Genomic DNA, 27,551 nt, shown 5'->3' on the forward strand with positions numbered 1-27,551 from the left:
ATTCATTCCTTTTTGCTTGCTACTAAACTGAGGCTTACTAGTTGTGGGAGGGGTTAGGCTGGGGCTGTCCTTACAGCTTTGACAATGTCCAATCACCTGATGGCAAGTGCATAACCCAATCATCGAAGGCAAAATCTGGCAAATATACTGTACAAATTTTGGTCAGTTCATAATAAACCAGGATACAATTTGATAAGTGGGCAGTCCTGTCTGTACTACTCTGCTAAACATCTATTGAAGGGATAGAAAAAGGATTTGGTGAAAAAGCACCTTCGTCCAATCAGATGCAGGAACCATTAGGATATTCTGACATAAATATAATGGCTAGATTAGGAGCCTGTGTTTTGCAATATACTCCAAGTAAAGGACTTTACAGGCAACCCCATTTTATAAATTATGCTGGCTGAAAGTGGAGGATAGCGCTTGTGATTAACTAGAGGGGGATTGTGGGAAACACAAGAATCCCGCCCACCAGGAAATTTCATGTGGCCCACACACCTCCCCTGTTGCAGCAGCCCCTTCACCCCCACCCCATCTTGTTTCAGCAGAATTCCTCCTCAAGATCCTGCGTTTCTCTGTGCAGCCATGGTAAGGCTCATCTCTGCCCCCATCCCCGATCCCCAGCAGTTATCACCCCCTCGTCTCCAAAAAAAAAAAAAAATGTGTTTTTATACCCTTGATCTAGAGCAGGGATTTCCTAACTTTCTAAATAAAGGGCCAATTTACTGTTCAGACTTTAAGGGGGGGGGCCGCACTGTACCCAGTGGAAGTAAACAATGCCCCATCATCTTCAGTATTAGGGGAGGAACTCTGTCCCATTGGTGGTGTCAGTGGAAGGAACTCTGTCCCATTGGTGGTGTCAGTGGAAGGAACTCTGTCCCATTGGTGGTGTCAGTGGAAGGAACTCTGTCCCATTGGTGGTGTCAGTGGAAGGAACTCTGTCCCATTGGTGGTGTCAGTGGAAGGAACTCTGTCCCATTGGTGGTGTCAGTGGAAGGAACTCTGTCCCATTGGTGGTGTCAGTGGAAGGAACTCTGTCCCATTAATGGTGTCAGTGGAAGGAACTCTGTCCCATTGGTGGTGTCAGTGGAAGGAACTCTGTCCCATTGGTGGTGTCAGTGGAAGGAACTCTGTCCCATTGGTGGTGTCAGTGGCAGGAATTCTGTCCCATTGGTGGTGTCAGTGGAAGGAACTCTGTCCCATTGGTGGTGTCAGTGGCAGGAATTCTGTCCCATTGGTGGTGTCAGTGGAAGGAACTCTGTCCCATTGGTGGTGTCAGTGGAAGGACTAAGGCCTCAAGGGCCGGAAAAAGGCAAAGCAAAGGGCTGCATCTTGCCCCCGGGCCAGTTTGGGGACCACTGATCTAGAGCATAAAATGTCCCAATTGGTATACAAGAATGGAGGGGTGCTGCACATTTTCTGGTGAAGGTGTTCTGTAGTTCACAGGAGACACACTTGAATACCAATTACATAATGCTGGACTGTTACGTTATTTCATTATAGTTTTTTTGCAACATTTTTTACCTTTGGATTGTATCAGTTATTCCTTATTTGGACACATTTGCAGATTGTGTTTTATTATTCGGTTATGTGGATTTTGACATGGATCAATGTCTGAAGAGCTGATTTAGCGCAGGATTATATAAATTTTATTAACAAGAGTGATGCACTTGATTGTATAAATTCTTTAGAACTCGGGGTGTCACTAGACACTTCAATTTGAGCTGCACCACAACAGAATTTATTGACATTTTGGCAGATAGCAATAGAAAAGTGAAAATCTTTGGTGCCATCCATAGAGATTGAATATACCGCCACCAGAACAGACTAGCTACCCAGACACCGCCATGCACCGAGGGGCCAAGAACGGAAAACAAGCGCAAAAGGGACACCAGCAGAGGAACGGGAGCGCACACTCATTCGTGCAGAGGAAGGTAAACTTACTAACCGGTCCAAGATCGTTAAGGTTTCTGGGTCAGAACTTTTGGGGGAGAAAAGAAAAAAAACAAAAACAAAAAAAAACAAACAAAAAGAACATGTGAAGCCGAGAGTGCTACTGGGGCTCAGAATTAGGGTGAACCCCAAGAAAAGGACACAAGACATGATATTGACTATGCCAAGGCTAACTCTTAAACCGCCCTTCCATCTCCTGAGATGCCGTTAGCACGCCAAACACCTTGAGCTCACCTTTCGATGACGGTGCCATTAGTTGAAGGTGGCACTGCGGTCTCCCCGTCGCTTGTTCCGTTGGCCTGGTTGAGATTCGCAGGGCAGACGCTGCTCACAGACGCAGAGGGGAATTCCTCCGGAGGCTCATCTGGCCAGCCAAATTGCTCCTTTGTCTTTCCGTAAATTTTAATGGCGTCCATCATGGTGACACCGGCTGGATCCACCGATGCGCCAACTAAAAAGAAGAGATTTTCTTTTTTTAACCACTTCAATAAAAGGTGAGGCGAGGGGCCGCAAATGACGTAGGTCATCACAGCACCCTTACACAGAAGTGGGAGCAGGTATCTGTTTTGGACAGGTATCCACTCCCTCCTTCACCCCAATGCCCCGCCCCCCCCGAAAGGTGCCAAATTGGGGGGGGGGAGGAAGCAGAGGTTCCACTTTTAGGTGGAACAGAGCTTTAACTGCAGCTGCCTACTCTTGGTAAAGAAGTACAGCAGGTATTTTACAGGTAGTCGGGGGAAGGAACAGGCATAGCAGCCACCACTCTTGCACACAAAACAAGTGATTTTTTCAAGGACTGCAGCATTGGTTTCAATCAACAGAATTAGAATTTCAAAAATGCTGTAAAATTTCTGCCCAGAGCTCAGCTTCAATACTTCGCTTAACTTACTGAAGATTGTCAGTTTTTTGTCAGCTTGTAACGCTTCTTCACGTGTAAATGGGAAGTCAAACCACCGCGCCCGGCTGAGGTTGAGCTGCATTGTGCGCCCGAACATCTCGATGTAGGACGGCGCCCGTTCAATGGCCTGCGTGCCGATCTGAAGACGCATTCCAGTCATCACCATGGTGCTGTTGTTGTTGGTGACTTCCACGGTGAAGCCTCCAGGCTGGAGGGGGAAAAGGCCGGGAACATTTAGGTAGGTCCACAGAACGAAGCCTACGGAAAGAGAGGAGGACTGCACAACCACGTACCTTTGTGTTGGCGACATACATCCCTGTGGAGTTAAGGCGATGTTTAATCTGTTGCGCATTGTACAGCTGAAGAAGGTCATTCCCACCGAACTCCACATCGGTCATCTGCTGATTATGTTCAAAAAAGTCGATCGGAAAGGTCACCTGGCTTGAAGCGCGAGTCACTAAAAAAGGGGAGAATTCAATGGTTAAAGTGGAAAAATAGAGTTTATGCTTAAGGAGAAAGCATGCAGATTAGTGCTCAGTGTTTTTGTGGGGGGATTTCTGCTGATGACGCTCATATATCTTTGGGGGGCGCTCACAGTTTGGCATGCTCGCCCTGGGCTCTGGATGACCTTGTCCCGGCACTGTGAGCCCCACAAAGCTGGGGAAATTATTCCTGTGCTCCTACTATAAGCTGCCTAAAGGGGAACTTTACCCTATCCAACACCCCCCCTCACAATTTTGTTTTCCCCCTTGCCTAACTGATGCGATGTTCTGCACAGGAAGGGTACTCACCCACCCTCCCAGTGGATACAGAGTTGTCCCACTTCTCTGTAGCCAGCACTCGGGTCCCTCACCACTGCCATCTTCTTATGGAATATCATCAGAAGGCTAAAGCCCCGGACACACGTACCGATCGTCGGCGAACGATCGGCCGTCTTTTGTCCAGGGCTGTCGGTGTCTGTTGAAAAGTGCAAAAGACAGCACAAGAATTTTGTCCGCCGACTACAGCCGACTGCAGAAGTGATGTCATGCAATGGTTAACTTTCCCTGTGTTTTTCCTTTTCTGAGCATGCCCAGTATTGCAAATCTGCGGTCTGTCGGCCGAAATCTGTACTGACTGGCGAACAATCGGCCGCTCTGGTGTCGGCATACTAAAATTTTAATGCTTGCATGACAGATTCTTGTCGGCAGAATGTGCGCTGACGGCTGTCGGAGGCATCATACTAACAAGCCTACAATCGGCAGATCGGTCGTCAGCTGACGCTTTTCGGCCGACGATCGGTACGTGTGTACGGGCCTTTAGGCACACCTTCCGATGACGCGCAGCTAGGCCAGTCCCCTCCTACTTTGGTGAATAGATGCTCCCTGAGCCTCCTGAGGTATTCACTTCATATATCCCTAGAGGCACCAGGGGGTGCTGTCATTCGTATAGGCGAATGACAGAGGAGGGGCTCGGGAAGAAATGGAGGCTCACAGAAAGAAGAAAAAAAAAAAAAAAACCCCGATAATTACGCAGCGGAGGGGGGCGGGATGGAGAGGATAAAACTTGTCAGGAAGGGAGAGGATAAAACTTGTCAGGAAGGGAGAGGATAAAACTTGTCAGGAAGGGAGAGGATAAAACTTGTCAGGAAGGGTGAAGATCCACTTTAATTTTTCTTCAACTTCTGAATTCAAAACACGGAAGAAATTTTTTCTACCCACAGCAACATTTTTTCCCCAACCCTGTACCAAAAAACAAAGCAAGCAAACACACACTGTTGCTACAGGCAACAAGAATAAGTTCTAGAAGGAGAACCAAAAATATGGTTTAGGCTGGGTTCAATTCACCTGTGTGCTCAGACATCGCATGTGATTCCCACCGCATTGCTGTGCAGATCACATGTGATGTCTGTGCGATGTGAATTCAGCAATACAAAAACTTTATGGCTGAAATCGCATCGCATTCGCACCAAAATGGTGCAAGTTTTTTTTTAGTCGGCACTGGAATTGGATCGCATGGGTGTTCACATGCAGTCTGATTCCTGCACCATTTGACAGTTCGCACTGCGTTCTGCGAACCAACCAATCTGGGGGAACATTACTTTACACCGAAACCCACAGCGATTGGCAGATGTCAGTTTGAACCAGTGAGCAATTCAGGTGCAATGTGGGAACCCGCACTGAATCGCAGGGTTTCCCGCATCTCACCAGTGTAAGCCAGAACTTAGAAACAACTTACTGACTGCGGCCGGCTTGCGCTTGCGAATGGGTTTCATGATACTGATGCTGCTGCTGGGCTGGAGGGAGGGCTGGAGCCAGTATGAGGTGTTCTCCACATTGGCCATATAGATACGCAGACTTCCATCCTCACACAAGAGGATCATCGTCGTCCTCTGCTGGTCATTACTCGCCGTGTGACGTATTGCCACCATATCCTGAATCTGCGAAAATAAACCATAAAAATGTAAGATGGGCCACAACCGCTCATCGCTTCCCTCCATGTCCGTGTCATCCACTCACTTTGGCTTTAGCTGGCAAGGTTTTTATCTCCTGGATCATAAAGCTGTCTGGTTTGATCATCACTACCAAAGGGATCCCTGTGGTCTGCTGCACACAGCAAACTAGCCCAGGATGGTTCATGACCTCCGACCACTGGCACAGAGCAGGCGTTGTCTTGCTTCCTCCGTTGGAACTGTAAAACAAAAATATTATTGTGACAAACAAAACTGCAAAGGGTGTAAATTGCTCAGAAGATTGCAAAACAGCTGCTTAATGCTGACTTACTTTCTTATAAAGTGTTCCCAAAAGTAAAAAAAAAAAAAAAAAAAATATGTTGAAATAAAATTTTCTACTCACCTGCTCTATGCAATGGAATTGCACATAGTGGCCCCGACCCTCCTATTGTCAGGTCCCCCGGCAGAACTCCCAATTCGTGTGTTCTCACAGAAAGCAGTTTGCTATGGAGGCACACAGTGTCTGCGCTCTCCCGAGCTGTGCGTCTATGGAACTGCGCTCAGGAAAAGTACACAGAGAGACTTAGCCCCGCCCCCACTTCCCCTGCATTGCATTTGATTGACAGCAGAAGGAGCCAATGGCTGCTGGTCGAGTGCCGTGTGAAGGGGAAGAGAGGGGAGAAGCGATGCAGCTGTGCACAGTGCTGGATCTATCCTTTCCCCTTCACATAGGGAAGGGTGGGGTTGCGCAGAAGTAGAGAACGTTTAGCTTCATGCAAGGAATGAATTCGTTTTAAGCTTTAGTATCACTTTAATACACTCAGACCTTGTTCATTCAAGGCAAAAACGACAGGCTCTCTTGATAGGGAATCACCCGTCCCCCTTTCTGCCCAGCAGTTGTGGAACCCCTTAAACAAACCCTGTCAGTGTCAGAGCTTACACAGTGTTCAGACATAGCAGTACGACACCCATTTCTCAGTGTTGCATCCTGCACAAAGGTCACATGCACCCCCATGAAGAAAGTAGCTTTACATTGACTACATTTGGCTCTTTAGTGAAGTCAGGGGCTGCACTTGAGGCCCACCATATCATGGGAATTGACCACCACTGTTCTAAAATTATGACTTTTGGGGGGATTCTGGAATGCAGACTGAGGATTACCAGATCTCAAGCACAGTGTAGGATGCTGTGTGCCAAAAACAGGGGAATGAGAATTTTGGGAAACAAGCTTTTTGGTGATGCTTTATAAAGATTAGAATTTTCCTTTGAGAAGAGAAATATAAAAACACAGCGGATACAAATATGAAACAAGCAATACTTTAATAGCTCCAACTGACCTCTTTATGTTGATGGGGAAGAGAAGAATTATGTCCAATGTGGATCTGTTTATGGTGGCAGCAAATGATTTTCCTTGGGAGTAACTGAAGAAGAGCATCTGCAGGACATGGGAATAGTAGACGGATACTCCACCGCCAGCGACCTGCCCATTACTATCCTGTATGGGAGAAGACAGAGGATGGTCAGATACTGAACTGCACACAGATCCATTAATATTCGCTCACACGCTACAACCATCTGCCTCCAACCTTTAGTTCTTCGTGGTTGACTTCCAGGACGTTTGTGACGTAAAACTGCCCGTGCTTGGCACTGCTAGACTCCTCCATGAGCTGCGTATACACGTAACCAGCAGAGGACATGATGACAATGATATTTTTGCCTTCTTCATTGAACAAGAAGGTGACGTCTCTGATCTTGGAGCTTGGCAGCAGGAAGTAGAATGTGGGGCTTAGAGCATCGGATGAAAGGTCGTACACCTGAGGGAAAAAATGTGATTTTACAAGTGGACAGACATGATGCAAGTCTCACCAGAATCCCAAGCTATGGATGAAACACTATGTTTAAGTGTTAAGGATTGATACATTAAAGCAATATAAAAAAAACAATACAACAGCAAACATTTTATGTTATACTTACCTGCTCTGTGAATTGGTTTGCACAGAGCAGTTCTACTCCTCTTCTTGGGTCCCCTGGCGGCGCTCCTGGCTTTCCCTTTTGCCCCCATAGCAAGCCGCTTGCTATGGGGGTACTTGGGCGTGCTTGCTCCTGAGCCCCACTCTGGATGTCCACAAGACACAAAAAAACATGGCTTAGCCCTGCTCCCTCCTCACTGACTGTTCCTAAAAGCAGCAGGAGCCAATGCCTCTCAGCTGAAGAGTAGGCAGACTAGGAAGAACAGCTGCTATCGTATATATTGCTGGATCACCATCGTGCTTAAGGGGGGGGGGGGGTTGCATACTGAAGGTTTTTTTTATCTTCAGCCTTTAGAACCACTTTAAAAAGAGATCCTGTCACTGCCAGGGATGGGGTGCAAACTGCTGCAAGCATAAAGTGAAGGGGCACACAGAGGTCACAACACTTCGGCAGTATCCAAAGCCTTCCTGTCCAGGTTGAATCTCAGGCTGGGTTCATTTGGATGCGAGTTTCCTCGAATCCAATTCGCATGACAGGAGAGTGTGCCCGGCTCTCATTTGAGCAAGTTAACCCCTCTCCATGGCAGTTGAGGAGCGCATTGCACAGGGGTCCTGTGCATCTTTGGCTCAGTTTAAGGTCCAAATTTAGGCAAAAATTCAGGCCAGATTGATCCCAGAAGTGGAGAACAGGGACGCACCGGATAACTAGAGACTGAAATTTAAGCATTCCTTTTCTCTGCATTTGGTCATGTTAAAGCCTGGCCAACTTACAGCACCTTCTATAGGATGATTGTCATACAAATACAACTATCTTCCCACCAACACATTCAAGAAATATATGTGGTTGCATAATAGAAAGGAGCCTGAATACACTACAAGTACCCTGTCTCTAAAGAATACATGCACCGCTAACAGCAGAACCTTCACTTACCTTAACAAAGTCAGCTGTTACTATGGCCAGCTCAGTCTGAGACCCGGGCAGCCAGACGGCTTTGATGATGAAGTTACCAGTTGCAAGCTGTGGGTGCAGCACCAGGTGATCAGACACAGATCCGGAGCTGCTGAATGTGAGGACGTGACAGTCCTAGAAGAGAAGACAATGAGGACATGAAAACCTTATATATGCTGGAGAGGACGGCAGTGAGATAGAGGAGCACTTGTAGCGCACGTACCTTCAGACCACACACCGCCAGGTAATCCTCCTTGCAGGGGTTACCAGTCAGGCTGAGGACGGTGAAGGGGACAGGGGCAGAGGCCAGTCTTGTCAAGGTCAGTTTTCTCTTACTTGAATCGGCTTGTTTTAGCAGAGCTGAGAGCTGTAGTACTGTGATCTGGATAAAAAAAGGCAGGAGATGAGCGATAAATCAGGAGGAGGGCAACATGTCAATAATGTATTTCCTAATGCCTCCCTCTTCCAGTCTGGGTTTACAAGAGGTTAAGCTAAACTCCATTTCAGGTACTCACAATAGCTGCGTTTATTGAGGTTTCATAGATAACTATATTCACAGTTTTCATTTTTTGCCTGGCATTCAGGTTTTTAATAAAGTCAAATTGCACAGCTCTTACCTTTCCCTTCTCGTGGCTGACGGCGAGATGTTGCCTTCGCCCATGAGGAGAGGACAGCACGCACATGGCCACCCGACGGAGCACATGGGCACTGATCAGTTGGCGGATTGTCTGCCCTTGGTCGCCGCTGTAATTCATTCTCACATTTTCAAAGGCGCCCTCCTGAGAGCCCAGTGTGGGAACCTAGGGAACAGAAGAGACGTTAATTCCTGAATGCGCCCATGTGGCCTTTTCCTCCTATCCGTCAACTCCGAGCCATTACCATCAGCTGGTCCGTCATCTCCACAGTCTTCTCCAGAGTGTGTAATTGGTCCAGGGCCTGCTGAGCTCTGCTGCTGCTCCCTACAGCGGATGCTTGTTGGAAGTTATTCCGGACAGCATTCATCAGGAAGTTCAACATGTCCAGGATCAGAGGTGCAAACGAAGAATTTGCCTAGAAGACATTCATAAAAAGCAGGTTGGCTGTATTCAGGAAGGCGACAACCGCAAAGCAGAGCTACGAGGATATAAGGCTAAAAGTTAATTAGGCAGAGAGAGCACAAGCATGGACTCATCAGGGACCTTCAGCTCCTTAACTATCTAATCGCAAGACAAGGAAAACCTGTGAGCGCCGAGCTGGATTACTCTACTAAATGGGAAAAGGGAGGCCGGGGCCTGGCTTTGCAATCCGGTGGGCATTGATAATATCAGGACTGGCTGAGCAGACTTACAACAAGTCTATTGGTAGGTAGAACACATTTGTATATGACAGCCCAGTGGCTGTCCTAGTGCTCGTTGGTAGCACTGGGGGGTCCTTGTTTGTAGCACCGGGGGGGGTCCTCGCTTTGACTCTCAGCCAGAAAACTATCAGAATAAAGTTTGCATGTTCTTCCTGTGCTTGTGTGGGTTCCCAGGTACTCTGGTTTCCTCCTACACTCCAAAGACCTATTAATTGGCTATTTGGTTTCCGGTCTAAATGGTATGTAAAGTTCTGCGTAAATCGCATGCGCTGTATAAATGCCTTTAAGTAATACAGTAAATTGGAGCTGCACCGATACAGTTTTTTTTATTGGCGAGCACTGATACTTTCGGTCAAGTATTTGCCAATAACGAGTACCGATACTTTGCGTTGTGATTTGAGTCAATACAAAATAAATAGGCACAAATCATACTGCAAACAAAAAAAAAAAAAAAAACACATGCGATTTGAACAGGAATGAAGTGCGACTCCAGTCCGAAACGTGTGTTTATGTAAAAAAGGATTGACACCACTCGGAGAGCCACAGATTTAGAGTGTACAGCCAGTGGGAGCGGTGCCACTTATAACACTGCAAAGTGCATATAGACTTCCTTTAATTAGGGAGGTCCATTCAAGCAGGTGAGAAGACACCCAAGTTCTGGGACCTCTGTGGGTATAGGGTGGAAGGGATGTCAGCTTGGGGGTGGACCGCCTCGCCACCAGCCCTGTTTTTCCATCATTGGCGGGACATCTATGCACATTTTGCATTTGAACAGTACCTAACGGGAGTTCTAACATTAATAAAAACTGCCCACTGGATGACACTTTCCTTTATACAAACACAGGAGCGGTTGTGGGTGGCGAAGTCGCACAACATTCCTGTTTAAATTGCATGCAATTCTTTGCATTACGAGCTGCACCCATTCATTTTGCATTGACGCAAATCACACTGCAACATATCAGTTTCGGGGGCATTTCATTGAGCACCGATACTCCCGCAAATGCTCCGTATCAGCATTTGCAGCATCAGTATATCCCTAGTGTGTATTTATTCGGATTGCCCAAAGTTCTGCTTTATTAGGAAATGTAAATTTGCATACAAACTAAAAAGGTGCACAGACTTATCACAGAAATCGACTTACCTGGCACATCAGCTCCTCTCTGCAGCCTTCTATGTTCCGGCACAGGCTGCTCCGCTTCGGCTTCTCATCTTCACCCTTGCCGTCACTGATCGTCACCTTCCCCTTGTCAGTGAGGGCAGAGCCAGGGTGTCTGATGGCACTTTCTGGCAGGCGAGGTTCACTTTGGAAGGCCGATTCCTTCATGGTAGAGCTCATACCGCTGCTAGGAGTCCTTTTGACAAGAGCCTGGAGAGATAAATGCTATGTGAGGTCCTGTGCCTGAGAGACAGAGCTCCATACACCAACAGGTCCTAGACTACCCCTTCTCACCAGTCATTGGGCTTTAGGATCTAAAGCCTGCTTTTGCTCATGGAAACCAATAAAAGTAATGAATTATTTGATTAGTGACACAGACATTCTTTTCTAGAGCCAATTTAGATAAAGGTTGAGTTAGTACAACCATCAAATCATTCAGTAAAGTTCAAACTGTGCCTTATAAACGCTCTCAGGCATCGTGCCACTCTCTAACAGCTTTGGGTTTTGAATCAACAACCAGGAACCAGTGAGGTTCCTGGCCATGTGATCACCATGACAGGATTCCCAAAGGACTCAACTTAGTCCTAAACATGGTGCTCAGCTATGGGTTGGGTCATGTGACTTAAAACAGTGAAGACCCCAAAAGTTCCATCCCACCCTTTCAGCTTGAGGCCAAACAACTGGGCTAGGTTCTTGTTGCCCGGTGTTCCAATGCCCAGTTCTAAAAATCAGAAAAATGACCAGGGAGCACTCACCAGGCAGCTGCCATCTTCCTTCGCTCCACAATCACAGAAGAAGGAGCCATACTTGGCATAAGAAATCTCATGGTCCTTGTGGCACACCTTGGCACAGACAGTGCAGACACCAACACCATCCACCATCTTACAGGTGTGACAGTGATACCTGCAGACAAAAAAAAACAGCAAAGTGTCAGAGCACCAGGAATAAACACTGACTACTCATGGCATGTACAAACCATTACATTATTAAAAAGTTTTTATAAACTCATAATGGCCACATACAATCTATTCTTTCCCAAAACTTTATTATATTTTGTATAAAGGAAAAAAAAAATGGGGCTACCAAGTCAAAGTAATGAGTCCAGAGTCACCCCAATTCATCAACAAAGGACTACCATGGACTCATCTTTATATGCAAATATATGAAATCTTTACCACCAATAGACCCCCCCCAGAGGATAGTAACATACTAGATATTGCAGTGAAACCTCTCCATCTATATATATACATATAATCTAACTTTATTAAAAAAAAAGTGTTTTTTTTTTTATTTCACATATACACACTATATTATATATATAAAAATATAAAAGAACATCAATTATACTTACCTGCTCTGAGCAATGCTTTTATAAAGAGCAGCCCCAATCCTCCTGTGAGATTCGCGCTGGCACTCCAGGCTTCTCTTCACCAAGTGCCCCCACAGAAACCTGCTTTCCATGGGGGCACCCATTTATGCTCGTTCCCGAGCTGCCCTGTATGCTAATTTTTTTTATGCATTGATACATGTCCCTCAAGGCAGTACCCGGGAACCCATACCCATTTTATAGCCAATTACTTACATTTAAGCCTTTAAAATGGGGGAATTTTGATTTTACCTATTCAGCAATGGGGTTCACCCTTCAGGACAGAACTTTTCCCCTGTTCTGGAGTTCTGCTGCAAACCGAACAGGAAGGTGTTCAGACCATCTCTATTTATAGGCAGCCTGTATCTTTATTATCAAAGTCTGAAACCCAATGGATGAAAGTACCGTATTCAAGATATATTTAAACCGGAAATGATGGCATCGATTTAACAGTTTCCTTACCAGCACATGGCAGGAATTTAACTGTCACATCAGTTGTGCTCTCAACCAAACTGTCAAACCATCCAATGGCTGGTGTCAATGATCACATGTGCAGCATCATGGCAGTTGATGATTAAACAGAGGCCAAGATGGCAGCTTCCTTGGCTGAAAACGATAGGAGGGTTTACTTCCAATTAAAGCGTTTTGTCACCCTAACACTTCATATTCCTGATATGTGTCACCCTAACACTTCATATTCCTGCTGTACCATGTACTGGTATGAGAAAGCATCCTGTTCTCTTTGTATTTGTCAGCATCACCAAGTTACGGGGAGCGCACCGCAGAGGTTGTGAACCCAACGGCTGACTGCTGAGGGTCGATGGCTCAGAAGCAGCTACACAGGGTCGCAGCCACCGTCCTGGACAGGGAGCTAGAGAATAAGATTCCCGAGGGAGCGGAGTCTAAGAGCCAGCAGGTTATCACCAGAGCCTCGGATGGGGAGGATAGACTTGGCTGCAGCTGAATTAGGTTGCGGCCCCCCGGTCTCCCAGCTGGCTCTTGTGGATGGAGAGAAAGCAGCAGTTCAGGGCAACAAGGCACAGTGGGGAGAACAAGCGAAAGGTCGGGGCAACAAGCAGACAGGGAAGGTCAGGTGAACAAACTAAAATCGGAGATCAGATGTAGAGCACACGGCAAGAAACACTCAGGTAAGCCTTCACAAAATTGTTGCTCGGGCAAAGCTGGCTTGCAGTGTGCGGGGGTAATATAGTGTTTCCTGTAAAAGGCTGGGGTGGAGCCATGCTGAGAGAAGATTAAACACACAATTGTGAGAGCACGGCCCCTAAAGCGGATACACAGACCAGAGAGGTAAGCAGACAGTCAGTTAGGGCATAAAACATTACTGCAGATTCAGGACAGTACAGTTTCCTTGAGTAAAAACCTTGGTGTTCCCACTAGTCTTCCTGCTTTCCTATTACAAACTGACCACACTAAGAAGGAGAACACACAGTGGTCAGTTCTCTAGCTGAGGACTTGTCCTGACACGCCCGCTGCACAGCCATTCACTGGCAAGCTCAGTGTGCTGCTGCTTCTCCTCCTCCAGCTCTTATGCAGCTGAGAATAGAGGGAATGATCACTTCTAAAAAATAAAAAAAAACTTTTCCCTTTTTTATTTCTATACCAAAATGTTTTGCCTTTAATTTACATTTTAAAATGAATGGGTTGTTTTACAAGGTGATAGTTTACAATCACTTTAATGCAATATGGTCACAGTAAGTGTACAATTTGATAGGGACAGAAAAAAAAAAAAATGTAGAACTGGACAGCTGCGGAGCACATTATACTTTTCCTAGGCCTAAAACAATACCTACAAGTGACAGATCTAGTGAATAACTTCACAGAGCCCCATAACATTCAATGGCTGGATCTGGAGTACACACAGAGATGCTTCCATATTTTTAGGAACTTACCAGTGTTGATTCATGAACTCTTTCTGTGTGATAGTGAAGGTACACAGCTTGTTACACAGAGAATCTTCATCCTGAATCATACAGAAAAATAAAATCTAGTTATCACAAGCTTTTTCAAATGATGTAACTGATGCCTTTTGCAAATGTGTCGTTCTATTCTCCTCACTACTAATGTGTGTTCCTCAGTGGAGGATACGATTTGACAACTTACAGAGTCTTCAGCCTGCGAATCATCCTCTTCCACTGCAAGCTCTTCCACCCAGTCTGAATCCACCTCAATTGCACGCTCCTCCCCATCCACAGGTACGTGGCAGTGACCCTGTCCGGTAGTGTGGCTTAAGGCGTTGGTCACATCGGCCAGGTAGGAGACAATGTGACATGTGCACTCCAGGACAGTGACGTGCTAAATGATCACACACAAGGTAAATGTCAAAAATTATTTCCATTTTACTACAGCTGGTATGGACAAAATGCAAAAGCCAAGGTAGCCATCACCTCCCGTATTCTGAAAGAGACCCAACTCTTCAGGCCCTATACACATAATTAGCTTGCCCAATGTAGTCTGAAGGACATAGGATTCGGCAAACTTTATTTTCACAGCTTGAAGCCCCTTGTATTCTATATCATACAGATATGAAATGGTAACTATAGTGGGTTCTGCTCAAATTTTAATCTATTACATTTTTAAGTTTTTGTACTTAAGCTAATACATAGTAGTAAAAAAAAAAAAAAAATTAAAAAAAAACCTAAAAAAGAGACAGCCCAGGAGAGAAGCTTGCTTCGAGGTTCCTACTTGTCTGATTAAAACCTTAGATTAAGCCATTTCATAAGGTAGGAGTCAATGCTCTGATTACTCTGAGTCCTGCAAACAAAAGCTTCTTCCTGCAGAACAGAAATGTAAGCATGGCAATGATGTGAAAATGAGACAACGTTGCCATCTACTGGCTACGTAAACTACAAAATAGAGCAGGGGTCTCCAAACGGTGGCCAGGGGGGCCAGATGCAGCCCTTTGCTGGCCTTTTTCTGGTCCTTGGGGCTCCATTCCTCCCACTGGCGCCAACGATGGTGGGGGGGGGGGCACAAGTCCTCCCACTGGCGCCAACGATGGGGGGGCACAAGTCCTCCCACTGGCGCCAACGATGGAGGGGGGGGCACAAGTCCTCCCACTGGCGCCAACGATGGGGGGGCACCAGTCCTCCCACTGGCGCCAACGATGGGGGGGGCACCAGTCCTCCCACTGGCGCCAACGATGGGGGGGGCACCAGTCCTCCCACTGGCGCCAACGATGGGGGGCATCATTCCTCCCACTGACACCAATGATGGGGTGCTATTCCTCCTCCTAATACATCGTTTACCCGCATTGATGCCAGGACATGTTCTACTCCCACTGGCTGCACTCCGGCCCCCCTAGTGTCCAAAGAACAGTAAACCAGCCCCTTTTTTAGAAAGGTTTGAGACCCCTGAAATAGAGAAATTTGTTAAAAAATAAATAAACCCAATAGATTTCTGTTAATGGTTGACTATATCTTTAAACAAAGCAGTCTTTGAGCAGTCATGAAAGTTGCACATGTAGGAGTAATTTACCTTTCCTTGCATGACATTGTTGTTCAGCTTTTCAACCACATTCTTTTGAGATAGATATTTCTTGCTGTAAGAGACAAATTGGGGGTTACAGACAGACTGGACCTGTTCCAGTTATAGGACATATATGACCAAAAGTACATGAACCCCCTTCCAAATGACTGGGTTTAGGCATTTCCAGGGAAGGATACTGTTAATACTATAGCATAAAAAGACATTTTAGACAATTGTTGGCTTTCACCGGGGTGATAACATTTTGGCGAAGACCCTCTTCTATCCCACTATGACTGACCCCTGTGTATAAAGCCAGCTCCATAAAAGATATGGTGTGACCAGTTTGGTGTGGAGGAACTCGAATGGCCTGTATACAGCCCTGACCTCACCCCTACTGACCCATTTGGGATGAATTAGAATGCCAAGTCTTTTCATCCAGCATCATTACCTGCTCTCACAAAATAGCACCCCACCCTCCCAACATGAGCTGAAACTTTTTGGAAAGCCTTCCTAGAAGAGTGGAGGCGGTTCTAGCTATAAAGTGTGGGGGGGGGGGTCAACTTTATATTAATGCCCATAGTTTCGGAAGTAGATGCCTTAACAAGCTCACATCGGTGTGAGGGTCTAGTGTCCACACACTTTTGGCCATATAGCGAACTACTGAAAACACTACTCACCATCTTGCCAGCCACTCCATAGCAGCGTAGTGAAGCTGGAGATGACCGGCGCCTTGTCCAGCACTTGCCAGGGTAGCCATGACAACCATCAGCTCGGGAAATCCAGTGCCATCCCCATTGGTAAGCAGTTCAGTGGCCATGGGGATGAGGGTACTGAGAAGCACAGTACACACACCATCTCCAACTTGGCTGCAAGGTACAAAACATCACACATATGAATGGAAGAATCTCTGGCAGAAGACACAGAAGAGATTGGAAGCGGCTGGGTGGCCTCACCTGTTCTCTCGCACAATGTAAGCTGTGAGTAGCTGCAGCAACTGCCGGTTCTCCTGGACGATTTCAGCCTGGTCAGAGTCTTTTGGAGGCGGGGTGGTCATACGAACGAGCCAGGACTGTAACCGGGAAGGCTCCACACAAGCAAGTTGAGCTATTGTCCCGCAGAGGTGCAACAGGCTGGGGCTCGGGTTCTTTTCCGCTATGGCAAGAGAAGAAATGGCTTTGGATGAGTGTGGCCTGTGTTCTTCCCATCTCCCCCCACATCCCTGAACAAAGGCCACACTCTGCTTCACTGCCAGAGTGGACGCACACTTTCCCTGTAATAAAGAACGCAAAAACCCAAGAGCAGCACTCCAAAGTTGGGGGTTTTGGTGCTCTACAGTAGCTTTGCTCAAACTCTTTACCCCAGGGGAACTCTTAAAATAATGTTCAGGTCTGAGAGATCCCCTGCTAGAATGGGGGGGGGGGGGGGGGGGGTCAGCGAAAAGAATGCCCTCCTTACAATGGCGAGTGCCATTCTTACAGATAGCCAATAATATTGGAGTGTTACAGCTGGCTCTGCCATGTGGCTTCAAATCTGGAATTATGCAGGCACCAAAAATGTGAGCTCAACCAGCCACATCCCAAGGATCCCCTAGCTATCTGTGGAGGAACCGTGGGGTTCCATGGAACCATGGTTGGTTGAGAATGGCTGAACTACAGTCTTGTAAACGCTGAAGCATTTTTCTGCTTCATCACTATAAAGCACTTACTCAGCTGGAAGAGTTTTGTGAAGAGCTTCAGAACCCGGTTACAGAACTTGGCGGATAAAGCCTCGTTTGCAGTGGCCATCATGATTTGTACAAGTTCTCCTCTGCAATAAAAAAAAAAAGTGAGTACCGAAGTGCCTAAAATGTGTCATGTGGCTCTTAGAAGCACTATTCTTTGTTATCAAATCCATCCTAGAAGCATGAAAGGAAAAAAATGCAATAAACAGAGGCCCTTCATGTACGAGAGATTCAAGTCTTCTGAAGTGGAGGACCCAATGCGTTCCATACTTGAAATGTTAGAGGAAGCTCTGCCCTTCTATTTTAAGTGTCTATCAGAAACTTTTCATGCACAAGTTTACAGACTACCAGACGGTCACCAAACCTACATACCTCTCAGTGAAGAAATCTTCCATGGCTTTTCGAGCCTGACTGGTCTCCAGCTGCTTCTCCAAGTACTGCAAACACTCCTCCAGAATGGACTCGTCCAGCCCACTATAAAGTAATGTGCAGCGGTCAGTCATCATGGTAATTAAGGCGGATTTCAACAACCCCCCCCCTTTTTTTTTTTATATAAATACCCCCACTTGACAAGTGGTGAGAGTTCTGGAGTTCTGCACAGTTCAGATACTGACCCACTAGTGCAGGGATGCTCAACTACGGCCCTCCAGCTGTTGCAGAACTACACGTCCCTTGAGCCATTGTAAAACTCTGACATTCACAGACATGACTAGGCATGATGGGAATTGTAGTTCCTGAACAACTGGAGGGCCATAGTTTGAAGACCCCTGCACTAGCGGATCCAGCACTGTCCAGCTGAGATCCTCTTCGCCACTGACAGCACTCGCTCCTCTGCACTGCTATGTTTTGCTTTGCTATTGAGGGGCTCCCAGGTGTTCCATGGTTCAGCCGGCACACCCATCAATGACGTCCTGCTAGGCTCGCCCCCCTCCACCTTTACTAAACAGATGGCATTTCCCTCTGGAATATGTGACATCCAGGAGGCAAAGGGGGGACTGAACTTGTCCCTTGACTAGGCGAAGGGCATGCAAGGGTGGGCAGGGACATAAAAAAACAAAAAAAAACAAATGCGAAATAGGAGGTGGTGATGGGAAATCTTTCTAAAATGGGACACATGATGGCTTTTGCAAATCAAAGACCATAACTGACCTGGATGGGTCGGAGTGATTGGCGAGGATATTGTAACATCCGGTGATCAGCTTTTCGTACACCTTGGACAGGAATTCGTCGGACTCGGCTGGTCCGAGTACCCGCTCCAGCGACGTGCTGCACAGTTCGGCCACACTCTCTGTGCTGCTCTCCAGAAGCAAAGGCAGCAGTGACTCGGTCAGCTGGCGGGAGTTCAGATCCTCGGGGCACCAACTGCAATAATTGAGGACAGCATATTAGACACAAATAACATTGCAAAAAGAACCAGCATAAGCAGCCGCAGAAACTTACACTATGAGGTCTCCGGTTAGGCGAACCAAAGACAGGAGGACATGTTTGAGTGAGGCAGCCAGAGATAGACTGGGACTACACAGAGTGCCTAGGTGAGCCGCCTGAACAGCACCAATATAACTCTCCGAGGGGATGGTGTCATTAGCAAAGGCATTGCGCTGAAAGAAAGAAAAATGGGAATTTTTGGTATAGTTGTAAAATTCTTTAACGTCACATCCAGTACAATCGGGTTATACTGCCACCTTCATGTGACTGGACACTGGCAAAGAAAAAGGCAGAAGTCCCCTTCTAGGCATAACCCCTCCCGGTTAGGAAAGGCTTTATTTTTTGTAGCAAGTCAAAGAGAGCAGGATGGAATCTGTGTTTCCCGCAAGGTTCTCCAATTAAGTTTTTCAGGTAAAACCAAAAATTCTAACCGCTGAGGAACAAGGCTCTTCACACTTTGGATGTAGTTCATGCTATTGGGTGTTCCTTGAAGTCGACTGCTGCAATTGGGCAGTCAGATACCCGCTTTCCGCTTCTTGAAAATCCAGGGAAGGGTCACGCAGCTTTTAAAGCTACCATTTCTCCAAGCTTTCCTCATCTTATTTCTCAAGTTTACAGTTTAAAGGGCAAGGGCTCCACCGTTTTCGGTGGCTGAGTGTTGGTGTTTCCTGGGCTATTCGACATCAGGCTTCGGTAGCTCAAGTTTGTTAAGTTTCTACCTAGTCTTCGGTTTATTCTTTTTGCAGATTTACCAAGTGGATGTTAGAGCCGCAAAGGAGCCTACCTTTGGTCAGCATGCTTAGCAGGCTCTAACAGATTCTGGACTGTGATGCCCTCCCCTCATATTCAGTGCTTTGGGACAAAGCCATCATAATGGATATGAAGATGATTTGTGTCCCGTGATGTACAATAAAAACAAATGAGATTTATGGTTTATCTGTAAATATCTAGGGACACAGAGATCCCACCCCTCTGTCTTTTGAGGTTTAGGATTTGCTACAAAAAATGAAGCCTTGACTAACAGGGAGGGGTTATGCCTAGTAGGGAACTTTCTGGATTTGTTTGCCAGTGTCCAATCACCTGAAGGTGGCAGCATAACCTCATAGTTATGGATGTGAAGAGGCTCCAGTGTGCGTGTCTCACGATTTACAAGAAACACACATTGAGCTTTCTATGATCCATAGAAGAGGTCTACAAGAGACAGTTTAGCGTCTCCAAGGAATCAGGTTTCATAATATAGATGCAAACTTTGCACTCACCCAAGACCCAATACTGGGGAACTCATTAGTGTGGATGTTGTTCCAAGACTCACACAAAGTCTGTACAGCAGTAGGCAGATTCTGAATCAAAACAGGACCTGCAATTTGACAAACCCTCAGTTATCAATCTATTTTTTGGTGAAGATTTCAGAAATCTTACACCCCTAGCATCCCACCATCATACCCAGAGTGTTGGCTTTGCAGCGGGAGGAGCCGATGGCCAGCACAGCAGCATAGCCCTGTAGCTTCTTCTCATCAGAACCCTCCTCTGGCAGGCTTTGCAGCAGGTAGCAGCGGGTGAGTGAGGCGTACATATCGAGCAGCTGTAAAGATGCTGGCAGGAGGTTCTTGGCAACTTGGGAGGATTTGTGAGGGTCAGTCTCTGCTGATAGCTTGGAGAAGTGTTCATCCAGGGATACCTGAACCTTGCAGATGACAGCATCCAGAGTATAAATGCACTGTAGGTTGGGCCCCTTGCGGAGCTGCTCGAACGTGTATCCGCTGGAGCTGCAGTTTGTGGAGATCTGCAACAGAAATGTTACAAATACATATCTATGTGTACAACACAAGAAAACTAAGTTATGTTAAAGTTGATTAGTGGGCATTAAAACCAAAAAAAATGTGAGAAGGAAGGTTTTTATTACAGAAGAGACCTGCTAGATCTCCTCTACAATAAATGCTAAATGCTTTTTACCTTGCAGCTCCACAAGCCCCAAATGTCCTGGTCATGCATGCACATTACAGCACCATAGACTTCTATGGGGTAGTTTCCCAAGGCCAGGGACAAAGGGATATGGCCTCATAGTGGTCTATTGGGCTGTAAATAGCAGGCACAGCACATTACACACCAGAGGCCACAGCCAACACATCAAGGCAAGTATGCAACTGGGGGGGAGTTGGGTTAGATCCAGTGTTAATTTCGTCAATGAAAAAGATCTTGTCAGCAGCATTTTCACAGTGACGAAAACTAAACGAAAAGTACTGCACGTTTTCAGCCACTGATGAAAACTCTGACAATCAAATCAGTTTTAGGAAACGAACAAAAACGGGACGAAAATGTGAAGCAGGGATGTTTACAAACTTCAGGTTTTTCACGTTCCCAGCAAGAGAGCGAGTTGAAGCGATTGTGCGCACCATCCGTGACGACTGCCAGAGACCAGAGCAGATGAAAAGCCTTCTGTGTGTAGCAGCCTCCCCAACACTTACCTGTGCCCCATCTCTATCCAGCGAGGTCTACGAGTCCCTTGGCCGTCCTGGGAGTCTCCCTCCTGATTGGCCGACATACAGCCGTGGCACCATTGGCCAAGTCAGTGAGCCAATTAGGAGAGAGGGGGCGGGGTTGAAGGACAGTTTAGTGTCTGAATGGACACAAGGAGCTGAAGCTCGGCTCAGGTGCCCCCATAGCAAGCTGCTTGCTGTGGAGGCACTCGATAGAAGGGAGGGGCCAGGAGCAGACAGAGGATCTTAAGAAGAGGAGGATCAGTGCTGCTCTGTGCAAAACCAACAGCACAGAGGAGGCAAGTATAATATGTTTTTTTTTCTTCTCCTTTTTAATATAAAAAAACCGAGACTTCACAGTCACCATCCTCCATAAACAGGTCTTCCTTTTGCAATGCTTCGCGAGCTATTGGGAAGAAGGGAGGGAAGCCCTGTGTACATGCTAGTTAGTGAGCACAAATGGCGCTACACCACCATGTGACAGCTCTGGGCCAACCACCAAGCACTGTGACATGAGAGGAAGGGGAGAAAGTTAAATCTGCTCCCCGTCACCTGCAGCTACTGAGCAGTGAGGGAGCAGAGAAACATTACAACACTGCCATACGTATTTGATGACGGCTCTCTCACCTGCCGGGCGATGTATTCTTCCGCCACCTCTACGTCGTATTTGATGGAGTTGCATTTGGTTGCAGTCTGTTCAGTCAGGGAAGTCGCTCTCTCAAGCTTCATCCCTTGCTTCACAAGATGATCCTAAAAACCCAGAAATAAACAAACAAACCAATATCTATGGTCAAAATTTCCTTAACACTCACTGCCAAAGAGAAAGAAGCGGATATGAAAAGGAATTAAATGTTAGCTCCAAGATTCATACCTTAATCCATAGCTGGTAAGACGGGACTCGGAGCCGTGAGGCCCAACGCAGGGTGTGTAAGATTTCACACTCACTGGGCCCAGATACGTTCTGTGAAAGCTGCTTCATGTAGTGTCTGGAAGGAGGCAAGATTCCCAGAATCTTCCACAGGATAAGGAAGTGATACTGAAGAGCACACGCCTCCTGAGGAAAGAAAAATTACACCTCATATTTAAAACAAATTTTTTCCCCACCTCAATATAGTGCAATACTAATGAGATGCTGCAAAAGGCAAACAGGGTAGAAGGGCGGGTGAAAGGAAGAGGTAGGGGATAGAGAGGGAAAGGGGTAGGAGAGAGAGAGAAACAGGGAGGGTAGGAGGGGAGGTGTGAGGGGCAAACCAGCCCTAAATGAGAATATTGAATGATAAAATTATAAAATAAAAAAAAAACGATAAGCATAGACTAGTATGGGTGACCAGCAGTGCAGTTTGCCGTCTAGTATTCTCCCCATTCAATGGAGAATAACACTGAAAAATCTTGGATTTGAGGTTAGAAGTGCCCAGTACAAAACATTTAAAACAGTTGTTAAGAACATTGGATATACCAAACATATTTCGGGAGACCCAGTTTGCTGCCCTCAGTGCTACTAGGATACAATAAGGACTCAAGGCCCATTCTAAATCATAACACAAGCTTTGTAGCAAACTCAATCCCGAATCAATTACGAATCATTTGTTCAAGCCCTAAGGAGGCGGCGGACTTTCTCCCAAACATGTTGGCTGCATCGGATGTTCTTAATAAATAAATCACCAAGCAAGATGAACAAATTGTACAAGGCACTCCCAAAAACACATACCTGGAGATGATAATTTGATATCTAACCCAAAAAAAAAAAAAACGCACAGCGCTGGTCAGAGCCACTGCACCAACAATCCGATGTTAGTACAGCGATCTCCCCCAATGAGCTATTGTGTGCTGACAGGGGGACGGCCCCACCTCCAGAACACGCCAGTAGGCTCTCTCAAGCCATTGACTGAGAGCGCTGATCGGGAGTCGGTCGACTGGCTTCTGTTGGGCCGAGTGCCTTGCGCGTTTTTATTGAACCGGTCGATGTTTTCCAACATTTTTTTATATTAGAGGGAATTTCCACTTCAACCTCAAGACGTCATATGATGTCCTATAGGTGGGTAATGGTTATAACAAAAACAAAAAAAAGTTGTCAGGTTTTTATTAAACCGGCAGAGGTTTCCCAACATTCTGCACGTGTGTACTAGGCTTTTCCCAACATTCCGCACGTGTGTACTAGGCTTTTCCCAACATTCGGCCCGTGTGTACTAGGCTTTTCCCAACATTCGGCCCGTGTGTACTAGGCTTTTCCCAACATTCGGCCCGTGTGTACTAGGCTTTTCCCAACATTCGGCCCGTGTGTACTAGGCTTTTCCCAACATTCGGCCCGTGTGTACTAGGCTTTTCCCAACATTCGGCCCATGTGTACTTGGCTTTATAGGAGAACAAACTCTGTTTTATATATCAATTGCTTTTCCCTGCATCCTAGCACAAACACATATCCATCATATACTGGAAAGTCTGGAAAAATATCATGGAAAATCCTCTCACCAGTGCGGTGATACTTTTATTTTCATTTCTTCTGAGTGTATCCAATCGAGATCCAGCAGCCAGCAGAGAAATCAACGCTGTGTACAAATCATCATACTTCAAGGCTCGGGAGAAGAGGACCTCACAAACCTGGAGAAAAAAGTAAACACCCACACACAGGTTAGGGTAAAAGTCCTGCTCTTTCAATGTGTTATCAGGCATTTCATAATTCAGGGATGATCTTACCTCACTATCCAGCCTATGAAGGTCATCTTCAGAGGCCTCCTGAGAGAGGATGCTGTAGAATCTTGGCTGTGGGGCATTATCTGGAAAGAAAAAAAAAAGAAATTAAGCATTTCCTTTTTCACATAACAGGTTAAAAATTCAGAACAAAAAAAAAAAACAGCATGCACTGTGCATACTCCACACTACAGTTATAATAAAAATTATACAAAAATAGGCTGTGTTTTTCACCTGATGTGCAATGTTTCGTCCAGTTTTCTTCCACCTCCTTGAAGCCATAGTAGAGGGGCGAGGTACGGCCGGTTCCATCCTGGGCAGCCCCAGAACCAAGAGGAGGGTTGAGCAGATTATACTGCACCTGGAAAATATCAAAGGTTGATGGTGATGGATACTACAGCAACAGATGTAGGAACTAGAGTACACAAAGTTAAAGAGGGCATGAACTCTAGATGCTGAGAGCAAAGGACTAGTCACCAGCATTGCCTGTGGTCTGCCTGCTGCTGGTGAGTCTGAGTTGAGTCGGCTATAGTAGTCTCAGGGCTTTGCTTCCTAAAGTCAGAGCTAGCCCCCACCCCCTCCACTACCACCACAAACCCAATGCAGTGAGCTGATAACTGTTAATGATCAAAAAGCAGGAGGAGAGATCAAGGAAGCACAGATCAGCAGAATGAATGAAAATAGGAAGAGTGAGCCAAGCGCTGCAGATCCTCGGGTACAGCTTCCTTTCCAGCAAACGGAACAGCTAGCAACGCAATGGTGACATCACCAGATATCACCCCAAATCTGGGGAGATTATCAGCCTGAGATGATCTAACACAGTTATGATACAGAACATGAGTGCCTAGGTAGAGAAAGTGTTTGGCTATTTTCACAAATATTTAAAGCGGAGTTCCGGCCTCAAAAACAACTTTGGGCCATCCGCTTGATTTAAATCCCCTAAACCACAAATGGATACTCCCGATTTTTTTTTCTTTACTTATCTTGTTTTTGAAGAAAGTATACTTATCTTACTTCTACTTCCTCCCTCGTTGGCCGCGGCCCGCACCGTCTCTTCCTGCTTGCATTGACTCCTGGGAGCCGAACGTCATCGCTCCCAGGAATCAATGCGCCTGCACCGGCCCCGCTCGTCAGTTCTGGCGCAGGCACGTCATTCCCTGCTAAACAGCTTCTGGGCATGCCAGAAGCTGTGCAGGGATGACGCGCCTGCGCCAGAACTGACGAGCGGGGCCGGTGCAGGGCATTCTGGGACGAAGAGGACACCGAAGAGGACGCCCTGGCTTCAGCTGTCCACACCTGAGATGGCAGCGCTGGACAAGAAATTTTCAAGGTAAGTATTTCTTCTAAAAGTTAAGTGCGACCTGGGACAGTTCAGAGGCTATCCATTATGAAATGTACTAGCCCTGACTGTCCCGGGGGGATTTTTATTGACAAAACCTTTCCGAGGCCGGAACTCCGCTTTAATATAAAATGCAGATTTTATAGAGGTGCACAATTAACATTTCTAGATGTTCACTTTAAGATGCAAAATCTTCACTTTTTGACTTAAGGTTTACTGTAACAAAATACTACACAGATGACCAGAAGGTAAATCTGTCAGGGGGGTTTCCTGTACATACCTGCTCAAATAAATAGAGTGGAGGTTTGGAGTACTGGTGCAAGAGATAATCAAACACCAACAGAAGTCTCCCCAGGAGAAGAGGAACACCCGGCAGCTGAGACTCCAGGTTATTGGCCAGGTCCTGCAGCGTCTGAATGCATAGCAGAAGGATAGTTTGGCGCCCTCTATCAGACAGGTTGTGGAAAATCAGAAGCAGCAGCTGAAGATGGTCCACATTGACATCGTCTGTGTCTCCTGGGACTACTCCTAGCAAGGCATTTTGCTTCAGGGTTCCAACAAATCTTAAAAATAAAAAGTATATTAATTTACATAGCTATATTAATAAAAACACTATTTATTACCAGTGATGCAATAGGCGCAGGCGGACCTTTAGGTTGGATGCTGGCAAATGACAAACCAAAGCTGAACTACATATGTGTTTATCCGTCTATCCAGTCCTGAGATTTACAAAGCCCGACCAAACTGGTGACCAGAATTTTCTCTGATGTATGTTACTTAGCAAAGCAGCAACCTCACCATCCTTAGCCTGAATAGACAGTGCTGGAGAGCATTAGACTGATGTTAGGTTGCTGTTCTTAACCACTTACCGCCCGCCGTCATATGACGGCGGGACGGTGCGGCTATTATCCTGGGCGGACGTCATATGACGTGACCCAGGAAATGCACGGCAGGCGCGCGATCGCGGGCGCGCCGCCGTGCACTGCCGGTGTCGGGGTGTCCCCGGGACACCCCCCGTCACCGGCAGGGGGGAAACAGCCACTGGGCGTGGCCGTTTCCCACGTGATCGGCTGTGTTCCAATGACACAGCCGATCACAATGGAGGCGGCCGGGAGATGACCGCGCATGCGCGATCGGGAGCGCGCAGCGCGGTCATGTCGGTGGCACTGTGTTCCGTAGGAACACAGCTGTCACCGGCAGTAGTAAACAGTCACTGACAGTGACTGTTTACTATGTGATCGGCTGTGAATCCATTCACAGCCGATCATAAAATGTAAACAAAGAGCAGTAACTCAGTGTTACTAGCTCTTCTCTCCTCATACAGTTTCCAGTGTGAGGGGAGAAGAGCTAGAAATAGTGAGTTACTGCTCTGTACCCCTGTAAAAAGTAAAATCACACTAATAAAGGTCCCCCCACACAGTCCTCAGCCCCCCCCCAATGTCCCCTGTCACCCAACAGTCACCTCATCAGTGCCCAGAAATTGACACCCATAACGTTCACATGTGAGCGCAGCGATCGCGGGCAGAATCACCGCGATTCTGCCCGCAATCCAGAAATCATTGCAAATTGCGGGACGCCTGTGCGTTGCCCGTGATTTGCAATAGCACCCCAAACGCTGTGCAATGTTGCCGCCATTTCCGCCTGCCGAATCGCGGTAACATCGCGCAAACAACGCATGACGCCCAAAAAAGGTACAAGAGCTTCTTTGGGGCGTCATGCGTTGTTTGCGTGATGTTACCGCGATTCGGCAGGCGGAAATCGCAGCAACATCGCACAGCGTTTGGGGTGCTATTGCAAATCACGGGCAACGCACAGGCGCCCCGCAATTTGCAATGATTTCTGGATCACGGGCGGAATCGCAGTGATTCTGCCCGCGATCGCTACGCTCACATGTGAACATAGCCTAAAGTTCACCGGTCACCAGAGACTGCCATCAGTACCGCCGTGCACCATCGCCCGTCACCTGTCACCCATCAGTGACCATCGCCTGTCACCTGTCACCCCATCAATCACCGTCACCTGTCACCCTCATCAGTCATTGTCACCTGTCACCCCATCAGTCATTGTCATCTGTCACCCTATCAATCATCGTCATCTGTCACCCCATCAGTCATCGTCACTTGACACCCCATCAGTCATCGTCACTTGTCACCCCATCAATCATCGTCACCTGTCACCCCGTCAGTGATTGTCATCTGTCACCCCATCAATCATCGTCACTTGTCACCTCATCAATCATCGTCACCCGTCACCTCATCAGTCATCATCACCTGTCACCCCATCAGTCATCATCACCTGTCACCCCATCAGTCATCGTCACCTGTCACCCCATCAGTCATTGTCACCTGTCACCCCAT

At 46.8% G+C, this 27,551-nt stretch overlaps 1 protein-coding gene across 1 annotated transcript in view; it reads right to left on the minus strand.

Moving 5' to 3' along the window:
• The window catches only part of UBR4 (ubiquitin protein ligase E3 component n-recognin 4), a gene marked incomplete at its 5' end in the record, with an annotated part of 115,452 nt that overhangs the window by 54,270 nt on the left and 33,631 nt on the right, over positions 1–27,551 (minus strand). Inside the window, 31 exons of the mRNA XM_082274031.1 lie at positions 1,949–1,981; positions 2,188–2,404; positions 2,843–3,059; positions 3,145–3,308; positions 5,069–5,270; positions 5,350–5,521; positions 6,620–6,777; positions 6,869–7,096; positions 8,184–8,336; positions 8,425–8,583; positions 8,819–9,001; positions 9,081–9,251; positions 10,679–10,903; positions 11,449–11,596; positions 13,970–14,040; positions 14,181–14,372; positions 15,555–15,618; positions 16,223–16,411; positions 16,499–16,697; positions 17,251–17,351; positions 17,638–17,739; positions 18,415–18,627; positions 18,706–18,863; positions 19,950–20,047; positions 20,134–20,473; positions 21,795–21,917; positions 22,039–22,221; positions 23,637–23,765; positions 23,862–23,941; positions 24,090–24,216; positions 25,475–25,757. Of these exons, the coding sequence (XP_082130157.1) occupies positions 1,949–1,981; positions 2,188–2,404; positions 2,843–3,059; positions 3,145–3,308; positions 5,069–5,270; positions 5,350–5,521; positions 6,620–6,777; positions 6,869–7,096; positions 8,184–8,336; positions 8,425–8,583; positions 8,819–9,001; positions 9,081–9,251; positions 10,679–10,903; positions 11,449–11,596; positions 13,970–14,040; positions 14,181–14,372; positions 15,555–15,618; positions 16,223–16,411; positions 16,499–16,697; positions 17,251–17,351; positions 17,638–17,739; positions 18,415–18,627; positions 18,706–18,863; positions 19,950–20,047; positions 20,134–20,473; positions 21,795–21,917; positions 22,039–22,221; positions 23,637–23,765; positions 23,862–23,941; positions 24,090–24,216; positions 25,475–25,757 (5,082 nt within the window). The remainder of the gene's footprint in view (positions 1–1,948; positions 1,982–2,187; positions 2,405–2,842; positions 3,060–3,144; positions 3,309–5,068; positions 5,271–5,349; positions 5,522–6,619; positions 6,778–6,868; positions 7,097–8,183; positions 8,337–8,424; positions 8,584–8,818; positions 9,002–9,080; positions 9,252–10,678; positions 10,904–11,448; positions 11,597–13,969; positions 14,041–14,180; positions 14,373–15,554; positions 15,619–16,222; positions 16,412–16,498; positions 16,698–17,250; positions 17,352–17,637; positions 17,740–18,414; positions 18,628–18,705; positions 18,864–19,949; positions 20,048–20,133; positions 20,474–21,794; positions 21,918–22,038; positions 22,222–23,636; positions 23,766–23,861; positions 23,942–24,089; positions 24,217–25,474; positions 25,758–27,551) is intronic.

The sequence above is a fragment of the Pelophylax lessonae genome (assembly GCF_965119305.1).
Source record: "Pelophylax lessonae genome assembly, chromosome: 12".
Lineage (NCBI taxonomy): Eukaryota > Metazoa > Chordata > Amphibia > Anura > Ranidae > Pelophylax > Pelophylax lessonae.